Source organism: Pantherophis guttatus, chromosome 7, assembly GCF_059756535.1.
Source record: "Pantherophis guttatus breed Tessera chromosome 7, ASM5975653v1, whole genome shotgun sequence".
Taxonomy (NCBI): Eukaryota; Metazoa; Chordata; class Lepidosauria; order Squamata; family Colubridae; genus Pantherophis; species Pantherophis guttatus.
Genome location: NC_142069.1, coordinates 30,515,781 through 30,540,730, shown reverse-complemented (window position 1 = coordinate 30,540,730; position 24,950 = coordinate 30,515,781). Strand labels below are relative to the sequence as shown.

General features: G+C 38.0%; 1 protein-coding gene and 1 long non-coding RNA gene across 5 annotated transcripts; one reads left to right on the top strand and one right to left on the bottom strand.

The window, feature by feature from the left end:
• On the bottom strand, positions 1 to 22,913 carry GTPBP1 (GTP binding protein 1). Of its 4 annotated transcripts, none has more exons than XM_087873880.1 (13): positions 22,402 to 22,913; positions 21,055 to 21,166; positions 19,127 to 19,307; positions 16,073 to 16,421; positions 14,576 to 14,699; positions 8,059 to 8,173; positions 6,713 to 6,857; positions 6,402 to 6,584; positions 5,524 to 5,659; positions 4,583 to 4,761; positions 3,379 to 3,582; positions 2,445 to 2,486; positions 1 to 1,759 (listed from the first exon to the last, which is right to left on the bottom strand). In XM_087873880.1, the coding sequence occupies exons 1-13, from the start codon at positions 22,624 to 22,626 to the stop codon at positions 1,667 to 1,669; spliced, it is 2,088 nt and encodes a 695-aa protein (XP_087730006.1). In that variant the 5' UTR covers positions 22,627 to 22,913; the 3' UTR covers positions 1 to 1,666. The 4 variants fall into 4 exon arrangements, with proteins under 4 accessions (XP_087730006.1, XP_087730009.1, XP_087730007.1 ...); XM_087873883.1 differs by having other exon boundaries at positions 3,382 to 3,582; positions 22,402 to 22,612; XM_087873881.1 differs by lacking the exon at positions 2,445 to 2,486.
• LOC148112790 (uncharacterized) lies at positions 22,059 to 24,500 on the top strand. Its single transcript, XR_015728888.1, has 2 exons — positions 22,059 to 22,408; positions 22,854 to 24,500. It is a non-coding gene; the product is annotated as an uncharacterized LOC148112790 (long non-coding RNA).
• Positions 24,501 to 24,950: the final 450 nt, after the last annotated feature.

Genomic DNA, 24,950 nt, shown 5'->3' with positions numbered 1-24,950 from the left:
TAAAGCCTCTGCTTCCCTTGGTATTGGAAGTCAAGGAGACAGATGTAATACAGAGTAAAAAGCAATAGCATAGGTTGCTACCTTGCATTAATCATCCTCACACATCTCACATCTCACCCTTAATGCTGCAGATGCTGAGCATTTTGTTAAAAAAGCAAGACAGGTATAGCAACTTCCCTTAATCTGGCATCTTCAAAGATAGGTTGGTCTGCAACTTCCATCAATCCCATATAGCTTATCTGTTAACCATGCTTGTTGGAGAATTGTAATCCAACAAGCATGAAGATGGCATAAGTAGTCCGACCTCTCTTTAATGTTTATAACTTTAAAGAGGCTGGTTATTCCAAAAAATGGTTAGGATGGAATAAATCCAAGAAACACTACATTGTAGGGAAAATGCTATTCAAAGTTACAAACCAGTTAACTACAAACCACATTTTTTTTTCATGCTTTCTCCTTTTTAAAAACATGATGCAGTTAAAATGTCAGTCCAAAATGAGTGCCTTGAAGAGACACAGCTACTAAAGTTATAAAATCACAAATATGACTTTAAATTTTAATGGTGGATTCAATAAACCTTAGCCCACCTCTATGAAATTTCTATAACTGTCACTGGAAAAATATGGAGTGTTTGAAACAAGTTTCTAAGTTGGTCTCTAAATCATTAAAATAATTAAACAGGCAGCTGTTTCTGAATGTGAAGGGAGCTGAATATGCAGAGGCTGACCATAGCATCTATTCATGGTTCGAAGGAAATGTGGCCTTCAAATTGGTTTGGAAGCCATGAAAATAAATAGGCAAACAACCAGAAACAACCTGGCACTCTGGCTTACTTGTGCCCACATAGCTGGATGCAAACCTAGATATAGCATGCAGTTGGTAATACGGAAGCCTCTGTTTTTCCTATAGTTTGCTCTGTAGGAAAAAAAGGTAAGTTCTGAACATAACATATAAAATATTAAATTAATTTTCTTTGGCCTCCAAATCTCACTTTCAAAACTCTGCTTTTCTTTCAAAGAAGCTTACAAATACACACAACTTCTAGGATTTCATTAAAATCTAAGATTTAGGATGCGGCTTGTTTGGGAGGTTTCCTTTATGACAGTTGCCAACTATGGTCATGGTGAAATTACAGTGAGAGAGACCTAGTATCTGTTTCAAACCAGTGGAAGCATGGGGGAAGAATTACTATCTCCTCCCTGTCAAATACCACATATTCTTACTCTTAAAGGCTTGGGATTTCAGAAATTCCCAACTGCAAAAGAGTAAGTTAGCTAGCCTAATGATGAGTGTGCGAATGGAGAAGACACAGGTATTTTTTTTCTATACCTGTATTCTTCTGAATGCACATGCTCACAAGCACACTCACACACAAAACCACCATAATAATAAAAACATAAAAATCATGACTAAGAGCTCAAGGTGTACAAAATGTTTTGGGAAAAGGGAGAAGGTGGCTGCTGGTCAGTCCCATCTGTTCTTTGTCACCTTCATTAGTTTCAATGGAAAACCCATATTCCCTGGAATTTCGTAGTCTCCCCCTTAGTCTCTCCGCCTCTTTCACAGTAGAAGATCAGCTGCAAAGGATTTTGGTTAAGCTGCTCCGGGTTTTTGAATTGAAGAAATGGAGGGGGAGATGTGAATTTCTCAATTATTGAAAAGATGTTCAGCAGCCACCAGCTGGAGTTACAATAGCTGCTTGAGATTTCACTTTATGACGCTGGCCACCACGTCTCCGGCCACCACCTCCAACCTTTGCCTGGAGAAAGGGGGAGGGGAGGAGAAAAAAAGCCCAAGTTAGAATAAGATGGACAAGAGATTTTGGATGACCAAAGAAATTGAAAAAAATGCACAAATACAAGTCACAGTGTTGGATATTGGATACATATAAGCCCCATAAAAAACATCTTCCATCTAAGCCTTCCCAGTCCTATTCAGAAGAGGACATCTCACTGATGTTTTCTTATGGTCATGATGGTGGGGTATTCTCTGTTGTAACTGCTAAGAGGCACAAGCAGTGCAGCAAAATAAAGTGGGCATGGAGCATTTCCACCACGAATTAAAGTTCAAAGCCTTTATTGTCATTGTATATCATGTATACAATGAAATTGGTTTAGCCTCTACTGGTGCAGTCCATACACGAATACAATAATGACCAGTAATACAAGAGTACTTGATTATCAACAACCCTAAGATGACTGGTTTTATTTGTTTATTTCTCTTTCCACTGTAAATTCCTTTGAAATTTGTGAACATTTCAAAACAGTTGTGAAAATTGTGAAAAACAAAGTATAAATAAAATCAGAGAATAAATGGGAAACAAGAGGATGAGAAACCATGTTCATAACAATTCTTCCTGAAGGTTCCTGAGCTTCATGAGAATTCAACTTAAATAATTTACAGCCTGTGCTCCTAAGGCATACAAGCCATAGTAGAGGAAATACCTTATTTCCCTCTTGGTTGTGGGATTCTTCATCCAAAGCAGGCTGAAGGAAAGCATTGGGAAAAGAAAAGCAGAGGTAAGCTGAACACAGGACAAACAGATAACGAAGGCAAACAAACAACTAAGATATGGACAAAGACTGAGCGAATGAAGGGAGTTCTGTTCCAATTCATCTGGAAAGCACTAGACAACAACACATGGCAGGAGACAAAAGAGGCATACACACTCACACAGGCCAAAGGAAGAAAGGAGACTGACATGCTAGATAAACAATGACTGCACCTACAGAGCACAATTATCTGAAGTAAGGAACACTGCTATGCTAAAGCTCTCAAGCTTTTGCCAATTTCACAAGTTTATGCTACCTGTCCAAAGTTTACAATGTCATCTTAACAGTTAAAATACCATAGACTACTATGCTTTCTGCAAAGGAAAACCTCACAAAACTATAAAAAAAACCCTTGCAGAAACAGACCTTTGAACTGGATACATTTTATGCTTTCAATGTAAGTCAAGGAAAGCTCCATAATTGAAGAGAGAGTTCCTTCTACACTTTGGGGCAACTGTAAAATAAGGCTCGCTCAGTAAATCCTTACTGTATTAATCCACATCATAAAGATAAAGGAAACAGTTGGATCCAACACTGTAGAAGAACTGCAAGCTCATGTGGAAAACAAATGTGAACACACAATATTAAAAATGAACATACTATATCCTGCTTGGTTATTTTCTTTTGACTTAGCAGGGACCGTGAATCAGGATGGAAAAGTTTGTTCAATGAAGCTTAGTTTAAAAAGCATTTTCTTAAATATGAACTCAGCCAAAATCATTGGAGGAGAAACAGTGGGTCCCTTTAAGGTAAGCCTGGGAAAGGTATGATGGCATTGAAAAGGGTACAAAGGCATTGCACAGGCCACAACTGCACAGGCCACAACTACCTGTGGTTGTTGAGCACCAGATGGTGCTGAGGCAACTGTTGCCAGTGAGGCTCCATCCTCTGCCACAGGGGAAGTCAGCACTGCTATGCCAGCCTGGGCTCCGCTCTCTTCGCGCTTGGTCAAGGGTCCTTTTTTTGTAGACTGCATCTTGATTTGCTGGGGCTTCGAGTTCATGGGAGAATTATTGGTGGTCTGGAGTAACTGCCAGTGAAAAACAGATAACCAGAATCAGGATCTTTGCTGAGTGTTGGGTTTTACTTGAAAGCATAGAATTAACCCAGCAAAGTTGATGTGACTTTAGTTAGACCTTCAGATACTTAGAAAAAGAAGCTAAGCTCTCTCATCTCCTACAACTCCCGAAGCAGGAAGAGACTAAAGTTAGTCTCATTTTTTTATTCCAGGAGCTGATAGGGAAGATCAAACATTATATAAAAGGGATTTTAACAGCAGAACAATATTTAAGCCATTTCATTGTACATATGCTTCAATTTATCTATTTGAATGATATATAAAATTATATTCTGATTTGGCAACCAAGAACTTCTGAATTTGCCATGCTTAAAAAAGGATGGTTGGTGCCCTGCATTTGTAAATACGAGGAATCCATTGGAATAATACCTTCATTACAAACAGAAGTAAAGCTTAAAGGACTCAGAACTGTAACTGGGCTTGCAAGCCTTTAGAAAATATGGGTATTGCAGCAATGTTTAATTTCAACAGAAAGAACACGGATGCAGGGCACCTAAGAAGATTCCATTTTGGATGGGGTGAAAATTCTAGAAGATACTTGACTTGTTGCGGCAACTCTAAAAAAAGGACCGAAACAGCAGAAATAGACTCCCATCCTTTTCTCACTAGCTACCCAGTGGATCCTTCCAGCATAGCTAAATGCAAATTCAGATAGACAAGCAACATTTTGCCAAGTTCCTCACTGAACAACAATGCTCAAACTTGTTCTACCTTACCTGGGCTGAAAACTCTGAAAAAATGGGAACAGAACCATCTTAAGCGTAGAATTTGCTGTAAAGTTAATCCCATATAGATACTGGAAAATAACAATTGTTTATCAATTATGTACCCCACCAGTAAGTAGCAACAAGTAGTAACTGGCAACAAAGGAATACACTATTAAATCAATGAAGAAGAGAAATTATGCAACTGCAGGTGCCAATCTCTGAAACTCCTCCCCATCCACTATTACCTTGGTGATAGTGCCGACAGCTTTGGTACGCCCCTCACGAAAAACTAGCCGCTGGTCTATGTGCAAGTACTCAGGAGTTTTGATGAAGCGGAAGTGGACAGTGGCTTTGTCCCCAGTGCGGAGGCAGTCTTTGTCCATGCTAAGGATAGTGGCTGTCTGGCGAATGCTACCACAATGTACTAGAAACAGGGAAACAAATATTGGCAATATACATGGATGTTATTAATTCACCACACAAAAAAGTTCAGTCTCCTTTGTTATGTATATGGCTCTCTGACTAATAGGAACATCATCAAAACTTTACTCTTGTTACTTTCCCTAGTGAGCCCAGATCTTCATTGCTCAGTGGCATTCTTAAGCAGTGAGGGATTCCTCCAATGAGAAATCTGAAGGCTTCCCATATGTCATGCTTTCCTCAAAAACCTCTCTCTTGTAAGACACAGGTTTTAAAAAATCACATGCAGTCCCCCCTCCCCCCTCCCAGGTTATCCATCAAACCTAGCACTAAAATGGAATTTCTACAGAGGTGCAAGTCAAGCACTGTAGCCATGGATCACCCAACAATCTTGATGTTCTTCTGCCAGATTCCAAAAGTTTGGCAATGAATAGTATTCTTTTGCTCATTGTTGGTGCTGTCCCTTTTAAGTTAGAGATGCAAAATATTAAGAGCTGCACCTGGCCTCTTAACGTCCTGTTTGAGGAGGGGAGGATTAGGTTAATAGCAATACTCGTAATCTATTTAGTAATTTTACAATTTACAGGGGAGATGGGACTGCAACAAGAGCTTCAGGAGCAGAAGATAGTCTTGGACCTATGTTGTACACCCCTATTTTTATGGAGAATAACTATTACCATTTAATATTTCACTGCTACTATATTTAATATTTCAAGCTAAACTGCAACAGATGTATATAAAAGACATAGAAAGCAACTCCACATACCCATTGCCTGATAACGTGGACTGATAGTGGTAGGATGGTGGAGTACCAAAATCTCTGCTTCAAATTCCCAAGAGGCTTGCGGATTCAACCGAGGTGATACCATCACCATACCTTTCCTGATAGAAGAGCGTTTGATCTAGTAGTGGAATAATTGAAAGGGAGTTATCAAAATCAAAAGTAGGTTCATTGGAAATAAACATACTTCTGTGGTATGTACAGACTACACCAGGTCTTTAAATACAACCTCCTCGGGAAAGCAATAGGATGTCCATCTATCCAACTAACCAAGCAGGAAACCATTCCAAAAGAATAACTTAAGGTTGTGTTATGGTCAAAAGTGTTTACTAATAAGTAACAAGATTTTCAGAAGTGATTTCCCATTACTTTCTTCCTAGGACTGAGAAAGATTGGCAGGCCCAAGGCTACCCGGCTGGCTTTATGCCTAAGGAAGGACTAGAACTCCTGGATTCCCAGTTTCTAGCCTTGTGCCTTAAACTACTATACCAAATTAGATCGCTACATTTACTTATCTGGGACTAAATCCAATTGAACTCAATTTATTTCCTAAAAAATTAGATAGGATTAACAAGTAGAAAGGAGATTATGGAAGAAAATAAAAGGGACTGCTCGTTCCTCACACATATAAATCTCTATCATATTTCACATTAACTTATTCCCAGTGGAGGTAATTTTGGTGTGTAACTGCAGACAAACTCGCTATACCTTAGCCTTCCTGAATATTCAGACCAAGGAATAAACCTTCTTAACCCAGAAAGTGTATGCTTCTAGATACATGTTTACCACTGCAATGTCAGACACTGAAAATAAATGAAATAAATGCCTGCCAAGAAATACAGCCATAGCAAGTTGGCACTCACCTTTTTCAGAGCAAAGGAAGCAGTCTGACCACCCCGCACCTCTTTGACTGGCATGCGCTTCCGATGGATGGATTTCACAGCAATAGGCAAGAAGTTGCCTAGCGGATCTGGGCCTAGAAGCAAAGTGTCATTTAACTTGATTAGGCCTCTCAGGGTTGTCCCAGACACCACTGTTCCAACACCCTATTTCAGGAAGAAAGTAAAAAAAGGAAACAAGTGAATTATGTTAGGACACAAATAGCAGAATTTCTTTACTTTTCTCATTTCTGAAAAAGTTGAGAGAAACATTTTTCTAGAATACTTCTGCTTACTGGCACAGAATAAGTATCATCTATCTGGAATTCTGCAGGTTCTTCCTCCCGGTAACTTGTCCTTGGAGATAGGAGATTGAGAAACATCTTCAGCAACTCCAAATTCTCACCAGTGACATTGGAAATCTGGAAGATTGGGCACATCCTAATGGGAAAAAAAGATGATTACAAAACATATCACTCAGGGCTCTTTACTATCTTCTTCTTCACATTTGGTACATCTCTAGATAATATAACAAATAACAAAATAACAAATAACAAAAAGTGAGAGAAAAGTGCCCTGCAACAGGACTTCTCAAACTTTGCAATTCTGTGGTCCCCCAAGACAGAGATAGGCAACTACAGCCCCTTTATGATCTGTGGACTTCAACTCCCAAAATTATGGGAGCTGAAGTCCACAAGTTGTAAAGGGGCCATAGTTGCCCCCCCCACCCTAAAATGAATTAAAATTGCTCTATGAATAAAACTAATGATTTCATTGGATTAGGGTTAGATAAAAAATAATCCTTTTGTTACATATTAATTTATATTCTGTGGCCTTTCAGGGGTTAATGAACTGCAAATTCCAGTAGCTCCAGCCAGTTCAGCCAAGGATGAAGGATTATGGGCACCTTCCATTCTCCACCATTCTGTTTGATCTCCCCCCAGAAAGCCTTCAAGCTTTGTTAAAGGGAAAGGTTGAGAATGAGGTGGTGGAGGCCAGCAAATTAGCACACACCAGATATTGGTCATTCCAGGGGATTTAGCATTGCTGGAGCTCTAGAACAGCACACTCCCCTCTGTGCATGGACATGTGCTTGGAGAAGAAAAGAACTGCAGTTTTGACAGGGTTAGTTGAGAGTAGGAAAGAGAAGAGAGATGGAGAGGGATCACCTTCCATTTGTCAAAATAGTATCCTAAGTGATGGTTCCTTTACAATTTTGCCAGCGGGACTATCAGTATTGTTCCCCAGCCGACAACACTGTAAAGAGCACAATGAGTCTGATTCAATTCAAATAGCATTTCAAGTTTCTTGAATGAGGACCCAATCTGAAAATCCCTACCCTTCAAGAGACTCCAACTATGGTATTCCTGTTGCTCCTGACACTGGTAGTATACCCAAGTCATATAGTGTCACATTTCTGACTCAACTAACCTCACCCTGTTCTTAATCCTAGGGCTGGCAAAATAGGGAGCTACATGTTTAAGAGAACCATCCGCTTCCATTATAGAAAAAGGATAAGATTGTGAGGGTCGACTTATATTTGCTTTAAAAAAAATATATGAATTTCACAGGGCTTTCCCAGAAGTTTTTTATCTCTGTTGTAAGTCATCAAATTGGGATTCAGCTTGTTTTCATGAATTACCTTTCAGAGCTGAAATTGGAGGCCGTAACAATAACATCATCTTTACTCTGGACCAGCACAGGGATCTTCCTGCATCCTGGTGACTTCAAAAGTCGTTGCAGGAGCTTCAGAGTTTCTTGATGAACAAAATGAAAATAATTAGGCTTGTTTGTGGCACTTAATTTTGATAGGTTTAGCTGAGAGCAAGAAAGAGAGAGAGAGAGAGAGAGAGGTGGGACAGGATCATCTTCATCTGTCAAAGCAGGCTCCGGAATGATGGTTCCCTTACAATTTTGCCAGCTAGCACATTTGTATTCTTCTTGTTCTCCAGCTGTCAACATTGCAAGTAGCACAATGGCTTAGATTTAGAGCTAATCAGGTACTATATCAAAACTGTTTCAGAATTATATAGCAGATAAGTACACTTTCAATTTATTTGAAATATTTACATGCCTGGAGCACCAGGATTTCAAAATTTATTTAAAAGGAGAAAAAAAGTCTTAAGTAGAGCTAGAATTTAGAAAGCGAGATACAGACATTCAGTGGGAGACTTTAACACCACAGGGTTAATCAAATTAAATTTTAAAGACTGTAACAAGAACTTTGGAGGCCCTAAAACAGTTCCTTGTTTCTGCTTGATTACAATGTTTATTCTCTATTACATGTACCTTTAAAAAAAAAAAATCAGTCCTAAAATAAAGCAATTCTTATAGATAGAATTTAATCTGCATTATTATTTTGACCACAAGTTAATTTCACAAAACACAATTAATAGTTTAAGAAAATGTTACAAGATTTAATCTTGTCATGTGGTCTGGGATCTTGTTTTGCTCTCAATATCTATTTTTAATAATATTTTTTATTAAATTTAAAAAATACAAATATAAACTAAAAGAAAATATAAAAAGTTAAAAAATGAAAGGTCCAAAAAAGGGTGGGAAAGAAAAAATATATTAAGAAAAAAGAAAAAAAACATGAAATGACTGCCCCCTTGACTAAGTACAAACATTTTTAGTAGCTGATCACCTTCTTTAACATTTCAAAAGATCTCATTTTCTCTTATCTCATTCTCATCTATGAACAAATTATGAGGACTGGTTATTCAATCTTAATCAGCAAAAGTCCACTAAGAGTTACTTAAAATAATAACATATATATTTCAACTGTAATCAAATAAATCACTTTTTATTCCTTTACTTTTAAAACATTGATTTGTTTTCTCTAATACAAAAAATAATCTTCCCATATCTCATCTCATATATAAACAAACTTTTGCTTCCTCTTTTGAACTGTCAACAAAAATTCTTTAAGAGCTACTAGAAACAGCAACAAATTTAAAATCATCATCTTTAATCCCTTTGATTAAAGTTCATTTCTTATCATTTTCTCTTTGTCTCCTCTTAGAAACTGCCTTGCAAGTTTAACACATAAGTAACGATGTCTATATTTTAACCTTAATCATGAAAGCCAACTTCTTTTAACACCATAACTTATCAATTTCTCTAGTTTTTTAAAAAAAACTAAGCTAGTAAAAAGAATATGTATTTTTTAAATCTTAGTCTAATAAGCCAATTTTTATATTTTTTCTTTTTAATTTTAAAAATCTTGAAGTTTATTCCCTTTAAATAGTAACTGATTTCTTTTCATTTTTTCTCTGGTATTTTTTCCTCAGGAATTCTTTCATGAGTGTAATACATCTCTTGGTAAGTCCAAACTAAGAAAGTTGTTCAAATTACTCTTATCATTTATGTGTCCCCTTTATTTATTTATTAAGACATCAAGGGTTTCATTGTAAGTCCTGTATAACATCTTTTTCCATATCATTCTTTATCTTGTTATTTTTCAATCCATATCCAAAACAGCCTGATTCTCATCTTCTTCTATCCATCTATTCTTTTAAACCCATTTTTATGGTAGCAAGAGAAATTACTGAGTGCACTGTTACCAAATATTCTTTAATTCTTCCAAAGTTAAAATACTTTTTCCTGTTCTGTATTAGTGGGCCTCTTCTCCTTTAATTATCTTTTACTCTTTCTGTTTGCCTTTATCCTCAACATTTTCCCACAAGATTTTTTACACTCAGATTCAAAATCCTTATATATATTGGGATAGCATTTTAAACAATCCAATTAGCTTCAAATCATATATATATATATATTTATATTTGATTTATATGCCGCCCTTCTCCGGAGACTCAGGGCGGCTTACAATGCGTTAAGCAATAGCCTTCATACTTTTGTATATTTATACAAAGTCAACTTATTGCCCCCACAAACTGGGTCCTCATTTTACCTACCTTAGAAAGGATGGAAGGCTGAGTCAACCTTGAGCCTGGTGAGATTCGAACTTACAGTAATTGCAGACAGCTGGTGTTACTCACAATGCTTTTAGTCTGCTGAGCCACCAAGCCCTTATATTTCCAATCCATGCAGCCTCTCGATTTGTTTAAAACTTTCCAAAATCAACATAATTACCCTTTTGCTACTTATTTCAGAATTTTAAAAAATTAAGTTCTTAAATTTATATGAAATTTCTTTCACCATGGGTTGAAGGAGAATCATCTGGTGTGATGAAAGATATTCTGAAGGTTCTTAATATCCAAAAGGTAGTTAACAAGCCATTTCTTAAAGTGATTTGAGAGGAAGTGGGTGAAACCAGTGTCCATTTGAAAGTTCCAAACTGGGCAAAGCTACTTTTTACTATGCTGCCAGAACTCTTAACACCCACTGGAGACCACTGTTTATAGTCTCCTTACAGGCAGCATCTCCATGAAGCATTTGGCAGCATCTTTATGAAGCACTTGTGGGTGATCCCAGGTCCTTCTCTTTATCCAGAATTTCAAGGCTTTTCATTTCACAAAAAAACAAAGCTGTCTTCAGTCCACCACTGCTTCCTTGAAGTCTGCTTTTAATTCTCAATATTAAAATGGTAAAATAAACAAAGAGACCAGGAAGCCCAGAATATCCATTTTATCACCATAACAATATAGAGAGAGACTAATGGATGCAATTTTTGCCCAGGAGCAGGCAGCCTCATTCATTTGCCAACGTAATTGTAAAGGTGTCAGAACAGATCCTATTCTGGTCAGTCTGTTCTCTTAGAAATGCCCCGCTACAGTAAATTCCACACCAAAGTGCTTTTGGCATTCAGTGTTCTTTTATACGAAGACAATAGCTTTTCATTGGCAGCAAAAATAATTTCCCCATGAATACTTATCACAGTAAGGAATAAATGAAGATGCTCTTGTAAAAGACAGATGTCAAGAACAGTCTATAATGTATAGATTTTGTAAAGAGTCCATTTTTAAGACCACTGGTGATAGACCAGCTTGCCAATCCACTCGGGGCTCACAGCCATTGTTCATTTTACAATGGTTTGCTGAATAAATCCCAACTGTAGTCATTACGCTAAGCATCCAGTAGGCTGTTTTATGTACTAAATAAACAAAGCCCCTATTTTCTGTTACAGAGCTGGCTATGCGTTCCAGAGGAGCCTTGGTCATACCTTACATAAAAGGCCTGGAAAAACCAACACCTGCAGTATTAGAAAACAGTATTTGCCTACACAAAGCTACACATTTTCAAAAAAGATCAACAGAAAATCACTGTCTGAAACAACTAATATGCCTTTAGAATTTTCTTTTGCTTTGCTTTTAAAGACAAAACACAGTTATTTTATCTAAAATCCCCTGAAACAGAATTGTACAGTGCAGAAGTAAAAAACACACTTGCATATTTTAATTCACATTGATTCTAATGGTCTCCTGAAGCATAAGATATAGCCATGTCCCATTCCAAAACACAGTAATTGGTCTTGCCACTAACTACAACATTGGCTACTCCTACCACAAAGTATATTAGAACCATTCTTGTTGAGGGTCCTAATTTATGATGGCCATTGGTAATCATAATCTTTTTAGACAGAATGAAGAAATAATGCTTTCATTTGTTCACAAGACTCACGACTATTTGCCACAATATATATACAGAACCCTTTAATTCCAAAGAAATATGTTATTCATAACCAGTTGTTGGAGGACAATAATGAGGAAGGATTATTTACTTCATATGAGTTTTTCTGAGTTTATGGAAAACATTTTAAAGGCTGAACTATAAACATCTTCAATGATATGTCCTGATGCTCCTTTATGTTTTCTCACATCAGATCAGCCTCCCTAAAGTATCCTGCAGATAACGGGAGTAGTAGCCCAACATATCTGAATAGTAACAAATGAAAAGAGGCTGCATTACTTCAGAATTATCTGTAAACCCAAGTCAACTTGCTAACTGAAAATGCCTGCTATAGGTGCGATAGTTATGGTTAAATACTTATATACTTATAAGCAGGGGCAGGTTTCAAAACCCGTTGCTACTGGTTTGCTTGTGGGCGCTCGTGTGCAACACTTCTACGCATGTGTAGAAGCTTCTGCACATGCACAGAAGTGTCTGGGTGGGTGGGCGGAGCCTCCCCCCGCTGCTGCTACCAGTTACCTGATCTGGGGCAAACCGGTAGCAACCCTCCACTGCTTATAACTCATAGATAAGTTATAAGCCAATATAATCATCTGCCAGATTCTTACTTTTTTCTGGGTTTGCAAAATGCTATACTCACAAGTTGTGTCTACAAACAGCTCCAGAAGTAAAGCTGTTTATAAACTAGTTATTAAGCAAAATGTTTTCCCCATTAAGATCTATCCTCCGTAATTTAAGTTTCAAGTATCTAGAAAGAAAAGAACTAATAAACTATCACAACAATCAGGAAAAAAATTAAAGATAGCCATGGAAAGGAATGCCCATAACTCTTCATCTTACATTATCAAATGGATGAAGACAAAATATAAACTGTATAAAATATAAAAGAAATATCTTTCTGACTATGAGACAGAAAGATTTAAACTGGATAAAAAGTGCTATGGATTTGACTTTGTTAAAAATGAATTGGAAATTTCATTATGTGGCAACGATGAACATATTATTGCTATCAAGAGAGACTCTGGATGGCTGGGTTAATTATTTTAACTGATCTCAATAAAAAGAAGAGGAGCTTAAAAACAATACAAATATAAAGGGTTACAGAGCTGACCTTGGAAATAGGGAAGCAATGAACAAGCTGTTAAAGAGACCTGAAGAAAAGATACACAGTCCTAAAATAGGGGGAAATACAGGTAGTCTTTGACTCACAACCACAATTGAGCCCCAAATTTTTGTTGCTAAGCGAGACAATTGTCACATGAATTTTCCCCATTTTACCACCTTTCTTGCCACAGATGTTAAAGTGAATCACTGCACTTGTTAAGTTAGTAACACAGTTGTTAAGTGAATCTGGAGTCCCCACTGACTCTATCAGTAGATGATCATATGACCCTGAGACACTGGAACTGTCATAAATATGAGTCAATTGCCAAAAATCTGAACTTTGATCACATAACTACAGGGATGTTGCAACGGTCACAAGTGTAAAAAACCATCATAAGTCACATTTTTCAGTGCCGTTGTTAACTTTGAACCATCACTAAACAAACTGTTGTAATTTAAGGACTACCTGTATGGCAAAGAAACTCAAAATAACCCCACCTTAATTTTGTTTAGGACAGTGTTTCTCAACCTTGGTAGCTTGAAGATGGGTGGACTTCAACTTCCAAAATCCCCCAGCCAGCGCTGCTGGCTGGGGGATTCTGGGAGTTGAAGTCCACCCATCTTCAAGCTTCCAAGGTTGAGAAACACTGGTTTAGGATAAACTGAGAAAGAGAAATATGCACAGAACACCAAGATTCTGTAATTCAACCTTACAGAAATAAAGCGCAGTCCTAGAATCCATGTTGTATCTGTTTTTTTATCTGAATTACCTCAAAGGGCTAGTGTCAAATTAATAATCGGCAGTGACTGGAAATTAAATTTTAATATGATGCCACTACCTTCTCTGAAAGCGTCAACCACAACAAGAGACAGAAAAAGATCAGAAAAACAAAAACAGAAAAGAAAGCCAGGATGGTGTAGTGATTAAAGTGTTAAAACAGAATAGAGAGACTCGGTGTACTTTTAATGGTGTTATGGTTTCTTGCACAGTGACCCTGGATTTTGCTTTTTTATCCACCTATCGAGTCCTTTCCAAGGACCTGAGATAGGAAGATGTTATTGTCTGACAGTGCTAAAGTTATTGTCACAGAATGTAAGCTATTCCAAGTTAGGGTGCCTTTTGCAATTGACTGGTGATTTTCTCAATGCCAATGATGCTCAAGTGGTGCTCCAGTTCTTTTGGGATTGCATCCAAGGAGTCTATTACCATTATTATTTACATTTGTATACGACTCTGAGCAGTTCAGCTTTGCCCTCAGTCATAAAAGCTCTTTGGGTGACTGAACTTTTCTCAAGGCTGATGTGGGAAATTAGGAATATTTTGTACTATATATGTAGTGAGAGTCAATCTGATGTGATTAAGAAACCAGGCTAGAAAACAGAAGGCAGCAAATTCAAGTCTCTCCTTAGCACAACTGAGACGAACACAGCAAAGAAAAACTGTTGTAGCAATAACCATTTACCTTGAAGTATGTTAGCCGGACACATATCAATTTTGGTTACCACCACAAAGACTGGAACATTAAGCGCCAATGCCAGACCGAGGTGCTCCTTGGTCATCCCAACAATTCCAGCATTGCTGCCAACCTGTATTAAGATAAAGATTAAGGAAAAACAACTGTGACTATGATTGCACTAAGCAATGATTTATGGGTATGCCAAAAAAGATGGGCATAGACATGCACTTCAATCAATGCGAGACAAAATTAAGATTTGTAACAAAGTAAAAGTTGATCAAGTTGTCATATGAGAAGTAATTTTTCAGGGTTAGTAACACCATTTGTGAGGATAATTTGAAGAGCAAATCTAGAGAGTCACCTTAGGACAGTGATGGCTAACCTTTTCTGGACCAAGTGCCCAAAGCGGGTGTGTATGTGCAAATGTGTGTGTGTGCGCCTGAGCCCCGAAAATGCAATGCGCATGTGGCCCATGCATGCACCCCGCACATGTGGGCCCCCACATGCCCCCGCACATGTGCACAAGCCCCCCCATGCCCCATGCCCCCCATGTATGCACAGCAGAGACCTGAAGACCAGCTGGCCGGCGGGAGGTGCGTGCACATGCGCAGCGGAGCTGAACTGGGGCGACGGCTCACATGCCCACAGACAGGGCACTGTGTGCCACCTCTGGCATGTGTGCCATAGGTTCACCATCACGACCTTAGGACATGTACCAGAGAGAAAGGTGTCTTAATGAAGTAAATATTCCAGCCTATTCAAAATGTCTAAAAAGCATTTTTCCTCATTTAAAAACTTTTCGGTAGTATCTGGGTTCCCAAGCTTCCCTTTATTTTAAGATGGGATGTGCACTTCACAATCAGCACACAATGACAAAGGGAAACCGCTTGCTTGCTACTATTATGGAAGAAAAGTCACTGATACAAAAAATAACTTAAATCAATTCTTATTAAGTTACCATCACAAAGTTTCTTTTTTGCTTTTCCAGTATAAGGAAGAATGTTCAATAACCCAACAGGACCCAATGTTTACATGCTTTGCATGCGTTATCACTGATGTCTTTGGGATTATCCCATATGGCAAAGAGATACTTCTACTAAGTTTACATTTTGTATTTGAGCAGCAACTTTCATACATATTATAAGCCGCCCAGAGTCATTCTTGATAGCGAGATGAGTGACATATAAATTAAACAAATAAATAAAATACATTCTGTACAATTCAAAAAAAAAAGTTAGGCTGAGAAATATCATTTAAAATCAAGACAAGCCACAAAACACAGTTTCATGAGTAGAAGACAGACAAGTGAAGTTCCCAGCATTCAGTTTGGTAAAAACAGTTTTAGTATGTAAATTCTATCATATTATTATTGTTGTTACTGTTATTATTACTGTTATTGCTGTTATTTATCATATAAATTATGTTCAACCGTTAGTGAGTCAAGAACATTAGAAAAGGGCTGCTTTACCACAAACCCCTTCCCCTACAATTAGCACTGCTTACCATTAGCATGCAAAAATCAGGGAGATGCCCAGTCATGCCAAAGACTGTAGTCTTCAAGTACTTCTCATGCCCAGCCAGGTCAATGAAAGTTATGACTTTTGTTGATTTCTCACAAATCTTGGTCCACTCCAAACTCCCACCATGGCTGTCAGGCTTGTTCACAACGTTGCCTTCGCTGTCGAAACCCAAGATGTCATTGCCCACACTGCTGGTACGGCCTGACTCAATCTCATGCTTGTGGCGAAAAAGTTTTTGCCGAGCAAAACCACGTCCATTGTCCAGCTCACCATGGGTAAGAACCCCCAGCAAAGTGCTCTTCCCAGCATCCACATTGCCAACCACTGCTACCCTATAGGAAGGCAAAAGAAAGTGATAAACTGCTTGATTTCAATGCAACAATTGGAATCAATTTCCTCCTGTTACTATAGGATGAAAATCAGCAGCATATTCAAAATGTTGCAACATATATTTTAAGAGCTACTTCATAAGGTTCCAATCACCAATTTCTACATCATATAAAACATAAACAACTAAGACTAAGAGAAAAGGAGGAAAAAGTCACCAGTGCCATTGTTAGAACATTGAAATCTCACAAGGATGTGCACAATGACATAATTAGTACCAAAACTATTTCCCAAACACCAGTGTCTTCATTCAAACCTAAATCCAACACAATGAGAATATCCTAGGATTACAAATTCTCTCTTACAACTCTTCAGGGCTAGCACAACTGCTAAAAGCTACCATGTCTTATGGTGTAATATGTCTGCAGCATAACATATTGTACAATGAGATACTGAAATTTATCATTCCATAGCAGTTATTTATTACATTTACATCTTGCTTTTTCTCACCAGAATATTCCTCTAATTTTACCCCATATCAACAACTATGAGATAGATTGAAATGAGCTGAAGTGATACAATTAAACATGTCACCAAGTGATTTTTGTGAATCCCTGACCCAATTTCTATCTTAATGCCTAACTCTACTACTGCTGAAAGTGGATATAGGGAGAGATGGGGGAAGAAGAAATTTGAATCAAAGCTTGATTCAAAAATTTATAAATTTGAAAAAAGTTAGCCAACAAACTCCAACAACTTGAATATGTCCATCAGACCTGGAACCAAGTTCAAAGCAGGAAATTGAGAATTCAGAAAAAGCATATTCCCTTTTGGAAATTAGATATTCCTGCATGACCCTTCCCAATCTGAGTCCTCCTGCTAGCAATGTTGGACTATAATTCCCATTATTAATTAGGCTGACTGGAAGTTATACAGGTAGTTCTCAAATTATGACAATTGAATCTGATTTTCCCATTGACTTTACTTCTCAGAAGGTTGCAAAGGGTGATCACATGGGCCTGGGACACTGCAATGAGCCAGTTGTCAAGCGGCCAAATTTTGATCACATGACCATGCAGATGCTACAATTGTGAGAAAAATGGTCATAAGTCACTTTTTTCAGCGTCATTGTAACTTCAAATGGTCACTAAATGAAAGTTGAGGTCGACTTGTAATACAGCACCTTCTAAAGGCTATAGGATAAAGACGACTGCTGTCACAATGTAGGAAACACTACAAGGGATTGTTATTATTTCGACATTTTCCTTTCACAGAGACTGAATCACTAACATCATGGCCAAATCCTTAACCAAGTTGGATTGTTTTCTTTCTTGACTGCCCATTACACAATGTGAATATATAAGTACGTATTCACAGAGCCCCTGCTGTATACAACTGGCACATGGCATGTTAGTTCTGTACCCATCTACACATTTTCTACACTGACAGTGTCACAATGGTGACCTGAGTGAAAATATCCCTTAGAGATGCCCTGTAGATCTTAAGAGCATCTCAAACATGCTATCGTGGCCCTTCAATTAACTAAGTTTTTTTTTTAAATTAAAAATGGATCCAATGGAGTGTTATACTCATCAAGGAAGCTCTCATTGAATGATTTGCACAGAACTAGCATAGTCAACCTTTGCTTACCTTAAAAACTAAATGGGTCAGACTTATTTATTACTTCATTGGGAGATCATCACAGGAGTCCAAAACTGTGGTGGGAAGACAATAGCACAGCCCAAAAAGCAAGCAGTAGTGAACCACTTCTATACTGTGTCCAAGAAAACAACTTGCACACATTCATGAAGTCTCTAGGAATCAATCTGAATTTGTAACTTTACCTTTTAATGTGTACATCAACGTTATGTGTTTTAAAGATACTCCACTAGCCACATACATTTTGGAGACGAAGGGTGAAGAAGACTGTATAAACAGCATTTGCCAATGAATTGCAAGTTAGAATTGAGTTAGAGGAAATTCTTAAAGTACATTCCAAGTTCCTACTATATTTCCATTAAGCTAATAAGTATGGCATACGTTTTTTATCTTGATACTCACCAATTACTATTAAACAAAACTGGAAAAATATTTCCAGTTCTTAAGCGTCAGGATCAAATTTCAAGAGCTGCTATGTGCCAACTGAGTAAAGATAAGAAAAAGGTGAACAACTTAAGACACCAGTATCAACTTTTAATCTGAAAATCCAGATTCATGGAATGCTTTCAAATGGGTTTAGTCATGAGCATGTTTCCATGACCTGTTTCATACATAATACTGGTTTGTTGAGTGGCTGAGCTCACCAGAACACTATACCCAAACCAAGTAAAACTATTTTAGTTTAATATGCTGTGTCTGTCCACAGTAAAAAAATAACTGTGCATAAATGTATAAGACAGTTTAAGCCAACCCTTAAAAAGTTAGTTGAAAGTAGTTAGTTATAAAGAAAGTAAATTTTTGCCTTTTCTTGAATATGACAAATACAACTTGCAATAATAATAACTAGGAAACTGCCATTCAGACACTTCTTTATAAGAATATATACTCTTAGTCCCAACCATAAGTTTCTATGCATAGCATGAAGGAGAAAAAAAGTAATTAGACCAAATTACTTCCATAGTCAAACCAGAGTTACCAGCTTTCTGCCACTACTAGTACAAGCTGCAGCAGCAGATATGTTGACTAAGCAAGCCTCCACATCTCTTCTTACCTAACCTCTAGGAAATCGTTGTCACCCACACGTTTCCGCACCAAATAATCACGCACTTTGCCTCCTGCTTCTTGGTGCTCTCGCAAGAGAATTACATCAGCGTCTATTTGTTCTGCCATGCTCTTCACTGTGGCATAGGAAGCTTCCATGTCTCCATCACTAAGCCCATAGTCAGTCCCATCTGATGAAGCATTAGGAAGGAAGGAGGAACAGTTACATGAACTTTATCGTAACAGATTTAAAGATACTTTGTCCCTCCTGGTCTCTTAACAGACTAGCCAAGGGGGTTCTATTATTTAAAAAAAAGATTGTATACTTAAAAGGACATTGATTAAAACAGGCAAGATGATAGTAGAAGAATATTTTTTTTATTACAAATAATTATAGAGTCGCTTAACGGTGAGGGCATATAAATTTAATAAATAAATGAATAAAAGTATATAAAAACTATCTAGAGTCGCTTAACAGTGAGGGCATATAAATTTAATAAATAAATGAATAAAAGTATATAAAACTATCTGTAGGACATGGAGGTATGTGACCTGGGAGGGAGTAAGTACACATTTCACTGATATAACCTGCCACCCTTTCCTTTTTATCTATCTTTTCTACCAGCAAAATACTAACCCATCCAAATACACCTAGCTGAATTTCTATGCAGCCCTTGTTTATCTGATGTATCAGAGGGAAAAGGAGTTTAGAGGCTACATGCAATCCTAAAATTACAGATGACACTCTCTAATTGAGCAAGAAATACCTTCTGTATTACAGGTAGTCCTTGACTTACAACCATTCACTTAGTGAAGTTACGTCACTGAAAAAAGTGACTTATGATCATTTTTCACACACTAACAACTGTTGTAGCATCCCCATGGTCACATGATCAAAATTCAGATGCTTAGCAACTGACTCATATTTATAATGGTTGCAGTGTCCTGGAGTCATGGGACTATCTTTTTTGGCCTCCTGACAAGCAAAGTCAATGGAGAAGCCAGATTAATTTAGCAACCATGTTATTAACTTAACAACTACAGTGATTAATTTAACAACTGTGACAAGAAAGGTCATAAAATGGGGTAAAACTCACTTAACAAGTTGGACAGCATTACTTGGTCTGTTGTGTGGGTGGTACTGTGTTTGGGGATTGTTATGTGTGTTGGACCTGGTCTTTGGGTGTTAAGTGAATTTCGTTGTATGGGTATACTGTGTATACAAATACAATGACAATAAAGTTATTATTAACAAATGTTTCACTGAGCAACAGAAATTTTGGGCTCAACTGTGGTTATAAATTGAGGAGTCCTTGTATTGTTTTCATTTTTTTTCCATTTTTTTTTTTCCATTTTTCATTTGATTTATATGCCGCCCTTCTCCAGAGACTCAGGGCGGCTTACAATGCGTTAAGCAATAGCCTTCATACTTTTGTATATCAAAGTCAGCTTATTGCCCCCACAAACTGGGTCCTCATTTAACCTACCTTAGAAAGGATAGAAGGCTGAGTCAACCTTGAGCCTGGTGAGATTCGAAGTTACAGTAATTGCAGACAGCTGGTGTTAATCACAATGCTTTTAGTCTGCTGAGCTACCAGGCCCATTTTATATGGCTATTCTGAACATCCTTTATTGAAACGCAGCACATTACTTCTATACATACACTGTTCATAAAGGATAGTATTCCAGTTTTGTTCAGGGAGAAAATATGAACATTGATGATATGATTAATAATTAATTGGCACTGACAACTGAAAACAGTGCTTGTTATTATGATGTGATTTAGCACTAGCTAGATGTGAAATGAGGAAAATAATAAAGTAGGTATTATATATTAGCCTTTATTTTTCTCACGCACAATCAATTGAGCTACTTCTGCAAAACTACTATTTCTTAAAAGCTCAGCATTTGGCATTGAAAAAACTATAGAGTACTTACCTGATCCTTGACCAATAACATAGATGGTCTCTCCACATCCTTCATCCATCCTCTCCCACATCTGTCGGAGTAAACTATCATACTGTTCGGATGTTGGGCTCACCATTACTAGCTAAATGGAGAGAGTAGGCATTTACTTCTTATTAACTGTTCAAAAACAAGTTATTTCTCTTAAAATAGTGTTTTAATCTATTACAATTCAATGAACAAACACATCAAACAATACAGCTAAAACAAAATTCAAACACTACCGTATATCACAAGTTGCTGTGAAACTGTTCCTAATTCCCTTTGATGAATGCCCCTTAAAATAAATATTCATTTGAATGATATTGCTTTCAGAAGGAAGAAAATAAATGATAAAGAAAAACAGTGTTAAAACAAAAATACGCAGCTATACTACTTGATGAGGAAACAATATTAAAATGGTTTTTAATATCTGAAATTGACTTCATTTTCAAAGACTGTATTTACACTATGAGGAATAAATGCTGCTTCTGACATGGTATAATATATCCAGAATTTTATCATGTTCCACAGGATATATAACCATTCCAATACTTTAATAACCGTTTCTATTTACCTAGATCTGCAAAGTTCACTAAAGCATAGCAACAGAAGTCTGATCTGTCAGTATCTGGTCATCAGATTACACTAATAGTGAAAACTGCTCAGATTCCATCTCTCTCCAGTCCATCACATAACCATGCCCAGCAGGTTAACAAACACCGAGGTGCTACCACCTCTTCTTTGATCAGAAAAATGCAATATTAAAATAGATGGTACCCAAATGTCTATGCACATAATTTATACCCCAATTTTAAAACAACCCACAGTGAACATATAAGAAAATAAATAAATAAATAAACAAGTTTACTATTCTAAAGATGTTTGCAGAAGAGTGAAGTCCCACTTTTTCCTTATTTACGGGAAAACTCATTCAGCAGTATATCATACATGTATTAACTTTCTGAATCCAGACACGCGCCAAGGGTGAATGCCACGTACTCCGACTCAGATCCCGCGAAGCACCCTGGATTACACTCTCACGAGTATTTTCTTTCAGGACTCACAATCGTTATCCGCGACAAGGGCAAGAAGCTGCCAACCTTTTACCACCTCCTACCTAGCAAATTCACTTACAGTCACGTTAGTGAAACGACCCCGTACGAAGTTCCCCAAAGGACTATCAGAACAAGGACCGACCCGGTGCGGGTGGCAAGAGAAGGGAACCGCTCCAATGAACGACTGAGGCGGCCAAAGGAGCGCGACCCGGAGTAGTCACAGCCGACCTCACCTCCTCCGGCCGTCTCGGCTCTCGTCCCCAGCAGCCCCGGCCAGGCCTACCTTGCTGGTAAGATCGAGCTCCGGCTCTCCGTTGAGCAGCTCGCCGTCCTCGCTGCAGTCAGTTTCTGGGACGCCGCCGTGAGGCCTAGAGAAAACCGCCACTGTCCCACCGTGAGCCATGGGCTCCGGGGCGAACATCGAGGCCGGCACTGGCGAGCCCCCCACCGGAGAGCGACTCCTTTCCGCCGCCATCTTGGCAGTGCCAGCCTCCTTCCCCGGCCTCATTAGTATAAACCCCGCCCACTCGCGCGAAAATTATTTTCAAGGAGCCAGCGGGGCTTCTCTTTAGAGTCCACCCAAACAGGTGGTTCCGTCATTGAGCCCTTCGCCCACCAATCAGGGAGCAGAGCCGTCAAGAACCTTTACTGTATTGCTATGACGACCGCGTTAAGAATCGATTAATATGTATGAGCCACGCCTCTTTCGAATATTTTCTTTCCGCTTCTTTTCAGGCTTGGAAGGGGAAAGCAGCGGCGGTCTTGGTTTCGTTTATGAATGTCGCCTAGAAACTCGAGAAAGGCGCCTGCCAAGCCTTGGCGGCTGGGACAAACGTAGTGGCTTCCCAATCCTGTTTTAAAGGATTTAATTTAAAGAAATTCTGGGAGAGACCGAGCCTTTACCAACCATTGGCCGTAGCTTAGACCGAGCCAGTTAGAGGAGATAAGAAAGCAACCTATCTAAGCGAAAGCCACTACGCTTGGAAACCCTTCTAACCCTATGCTTAAATGGGATTTCTCCTCCTCTATTTATCAGTTGTTTGGTCCGGGATGGTGCGAGTCCAAAACTGAGGATGGAGGCTCCTTGACCAGAGATGCTCTTATCCTACCAGCAGCAACAGAGGTTTCTCGTGACTTTTTAATCCTGGAAGAGAAAGAATCTCTATTGTACAGTACACGTCTTTGTTTTTGTTTTTGTTTTTTTTTATTTTGATTTATATGCCGCCCTTCTCCAGAGACTCAGGGCAGCTTACAATGCGCTAAGCAATAGCCTTCATTCTTTTGTATATTTATACAAAGTCAGCTTATTGCCCCCACAACTGGGTCCTCAATTTACCTACCTTAGAAAGGATGGAAGGCTGAGTCAACCTTGAGCCTTGGCAAGATTCGAACCTGCAGTAATTGCTGGTCTTAATAACCGGCTTAATAACAGGGTGCCTGTTTTGCAGCCTCATTGTTGATTTGGTAGAGATGCCGTTGGGACATATTTGAATCTGAAAGTGAAATGTTTATCCATAGAAGTAATATATATAATCTCAAGATCTCTTGTTAGCAAAAGTGGCAAATGTTCTTGTGCAAATGCAGCTCAAGAGACTATATTCCACGGGGAAACTTGTCTGTAATCGGCTCCAATCTGATACATTTAATGAAGCAGGGATCGATGACTTGACAACCCAGAATCGGATGCTGGTGCCATTTGATCCCCCCCTCCAATACTATATACAAGAACAGATGTTTCTTAGTAATGGGAAGACTGCTGCAACTGATTTTTCACCACACCAGTTCTCAGAAAGCAAAAACAGGAAACATCTAATTTAGTAGTTATATCAAAACTTGTTTCATAGTTTAGGTTTATCATTTTTTTCCCTGCCAGGATAATTGAATTTTTAAACAGCTATGGAAAAGTGAAGGTTGTGGGATCTTCTTCTCTGGAGATTTTTAAGAGGATGAATAGCAACTTCTTGAGGAGAGCTAATAAACTGTGGTTCAGGATATTAAAAAATTGTGTAATCATTTTTCATGTTCCTTTTATTACCAAAGCAAAAATATGTAGAAAAATGTATGACATACCAATATTTGCACTCAACTGTCAGCATTTTTGTTTTTGGTTCCCATTTTTTTGAAATCGACACTTTCTTGTGGAAGAAACTACAGTAAACCCACACAATATTTTCTGAAGCAAAATATACTGCCATACTGATGAAATGTATTATATATGGGTGGATGATGGAAAAAACAAACTTTTAGCCAAGATGACTCTGAAATTATTTTGAAGTTCCCAGTTTCTTAACAGAAAATGAGCAGTGAGATCTGATAAGAATGGCATGAGATATAGGATCTTTTCAGCACATCAATAAACATTGACTACCTTTATTCCCAAAGTAATTTTGAATGGGTGTTGATAAAAATCTTTGTTCTAATGTCAGGCCGCAAGGTCCCATCATAATTCTGATACACTAGTCCTTTCTCCACTAGCAATTTTACAATAGCACCATAATGCCCTGTCAACCTCTTGGTTCTTCCTTGGTCAGAAAAGGCTAGTCTCATTTTATTACAACTTCTTAATTTAAACAACATTCAATAGTTATTTTGTATATACAACTTGTATATACAAAAATGTGTATATTTTGTATATACAAGTGATTTTCCCCTTAAGGATCTGATTTTTCCCTGTCACACCTTAGGAGCTTCATTATTTTATTCCTGAAAGAAGGGGTACATTTTGTAGTTGTGTACTTGCTCAGTTCCCAAATAGCATTTAGTGAGCTGCAACATCCCTGCTTTTTGTTATTTGATAATTACATCCCACTTTTTTCTTTTAAGTTCTTAAAG

Bases quoted from the DNA above. Each gene is read 5' to 3' on its own strand.
- GTPBP1 (XM_087873880.1), bottom strand. From the start codon at position 22,626: ATGAGGCCGGGGAAGGAGGCTGGCACTGCCAAGATGGCGGCGGAAAGG. The intron at 6,585-6,712 runs GTAAGCAGAAGT...TTCCTGAAATAG, and splicing joins ATGATACTTATTCTGTGCCA to GGTGTTGGAACAGTGGTGTC. The intron at 5,660-6,401 runs GTGAGTGCCAAC...TTCCACTACTAG, and splicing joins CTTCCTTTGCTCTGAAAAAG to ATCAAACGCTCTTCTATCAG.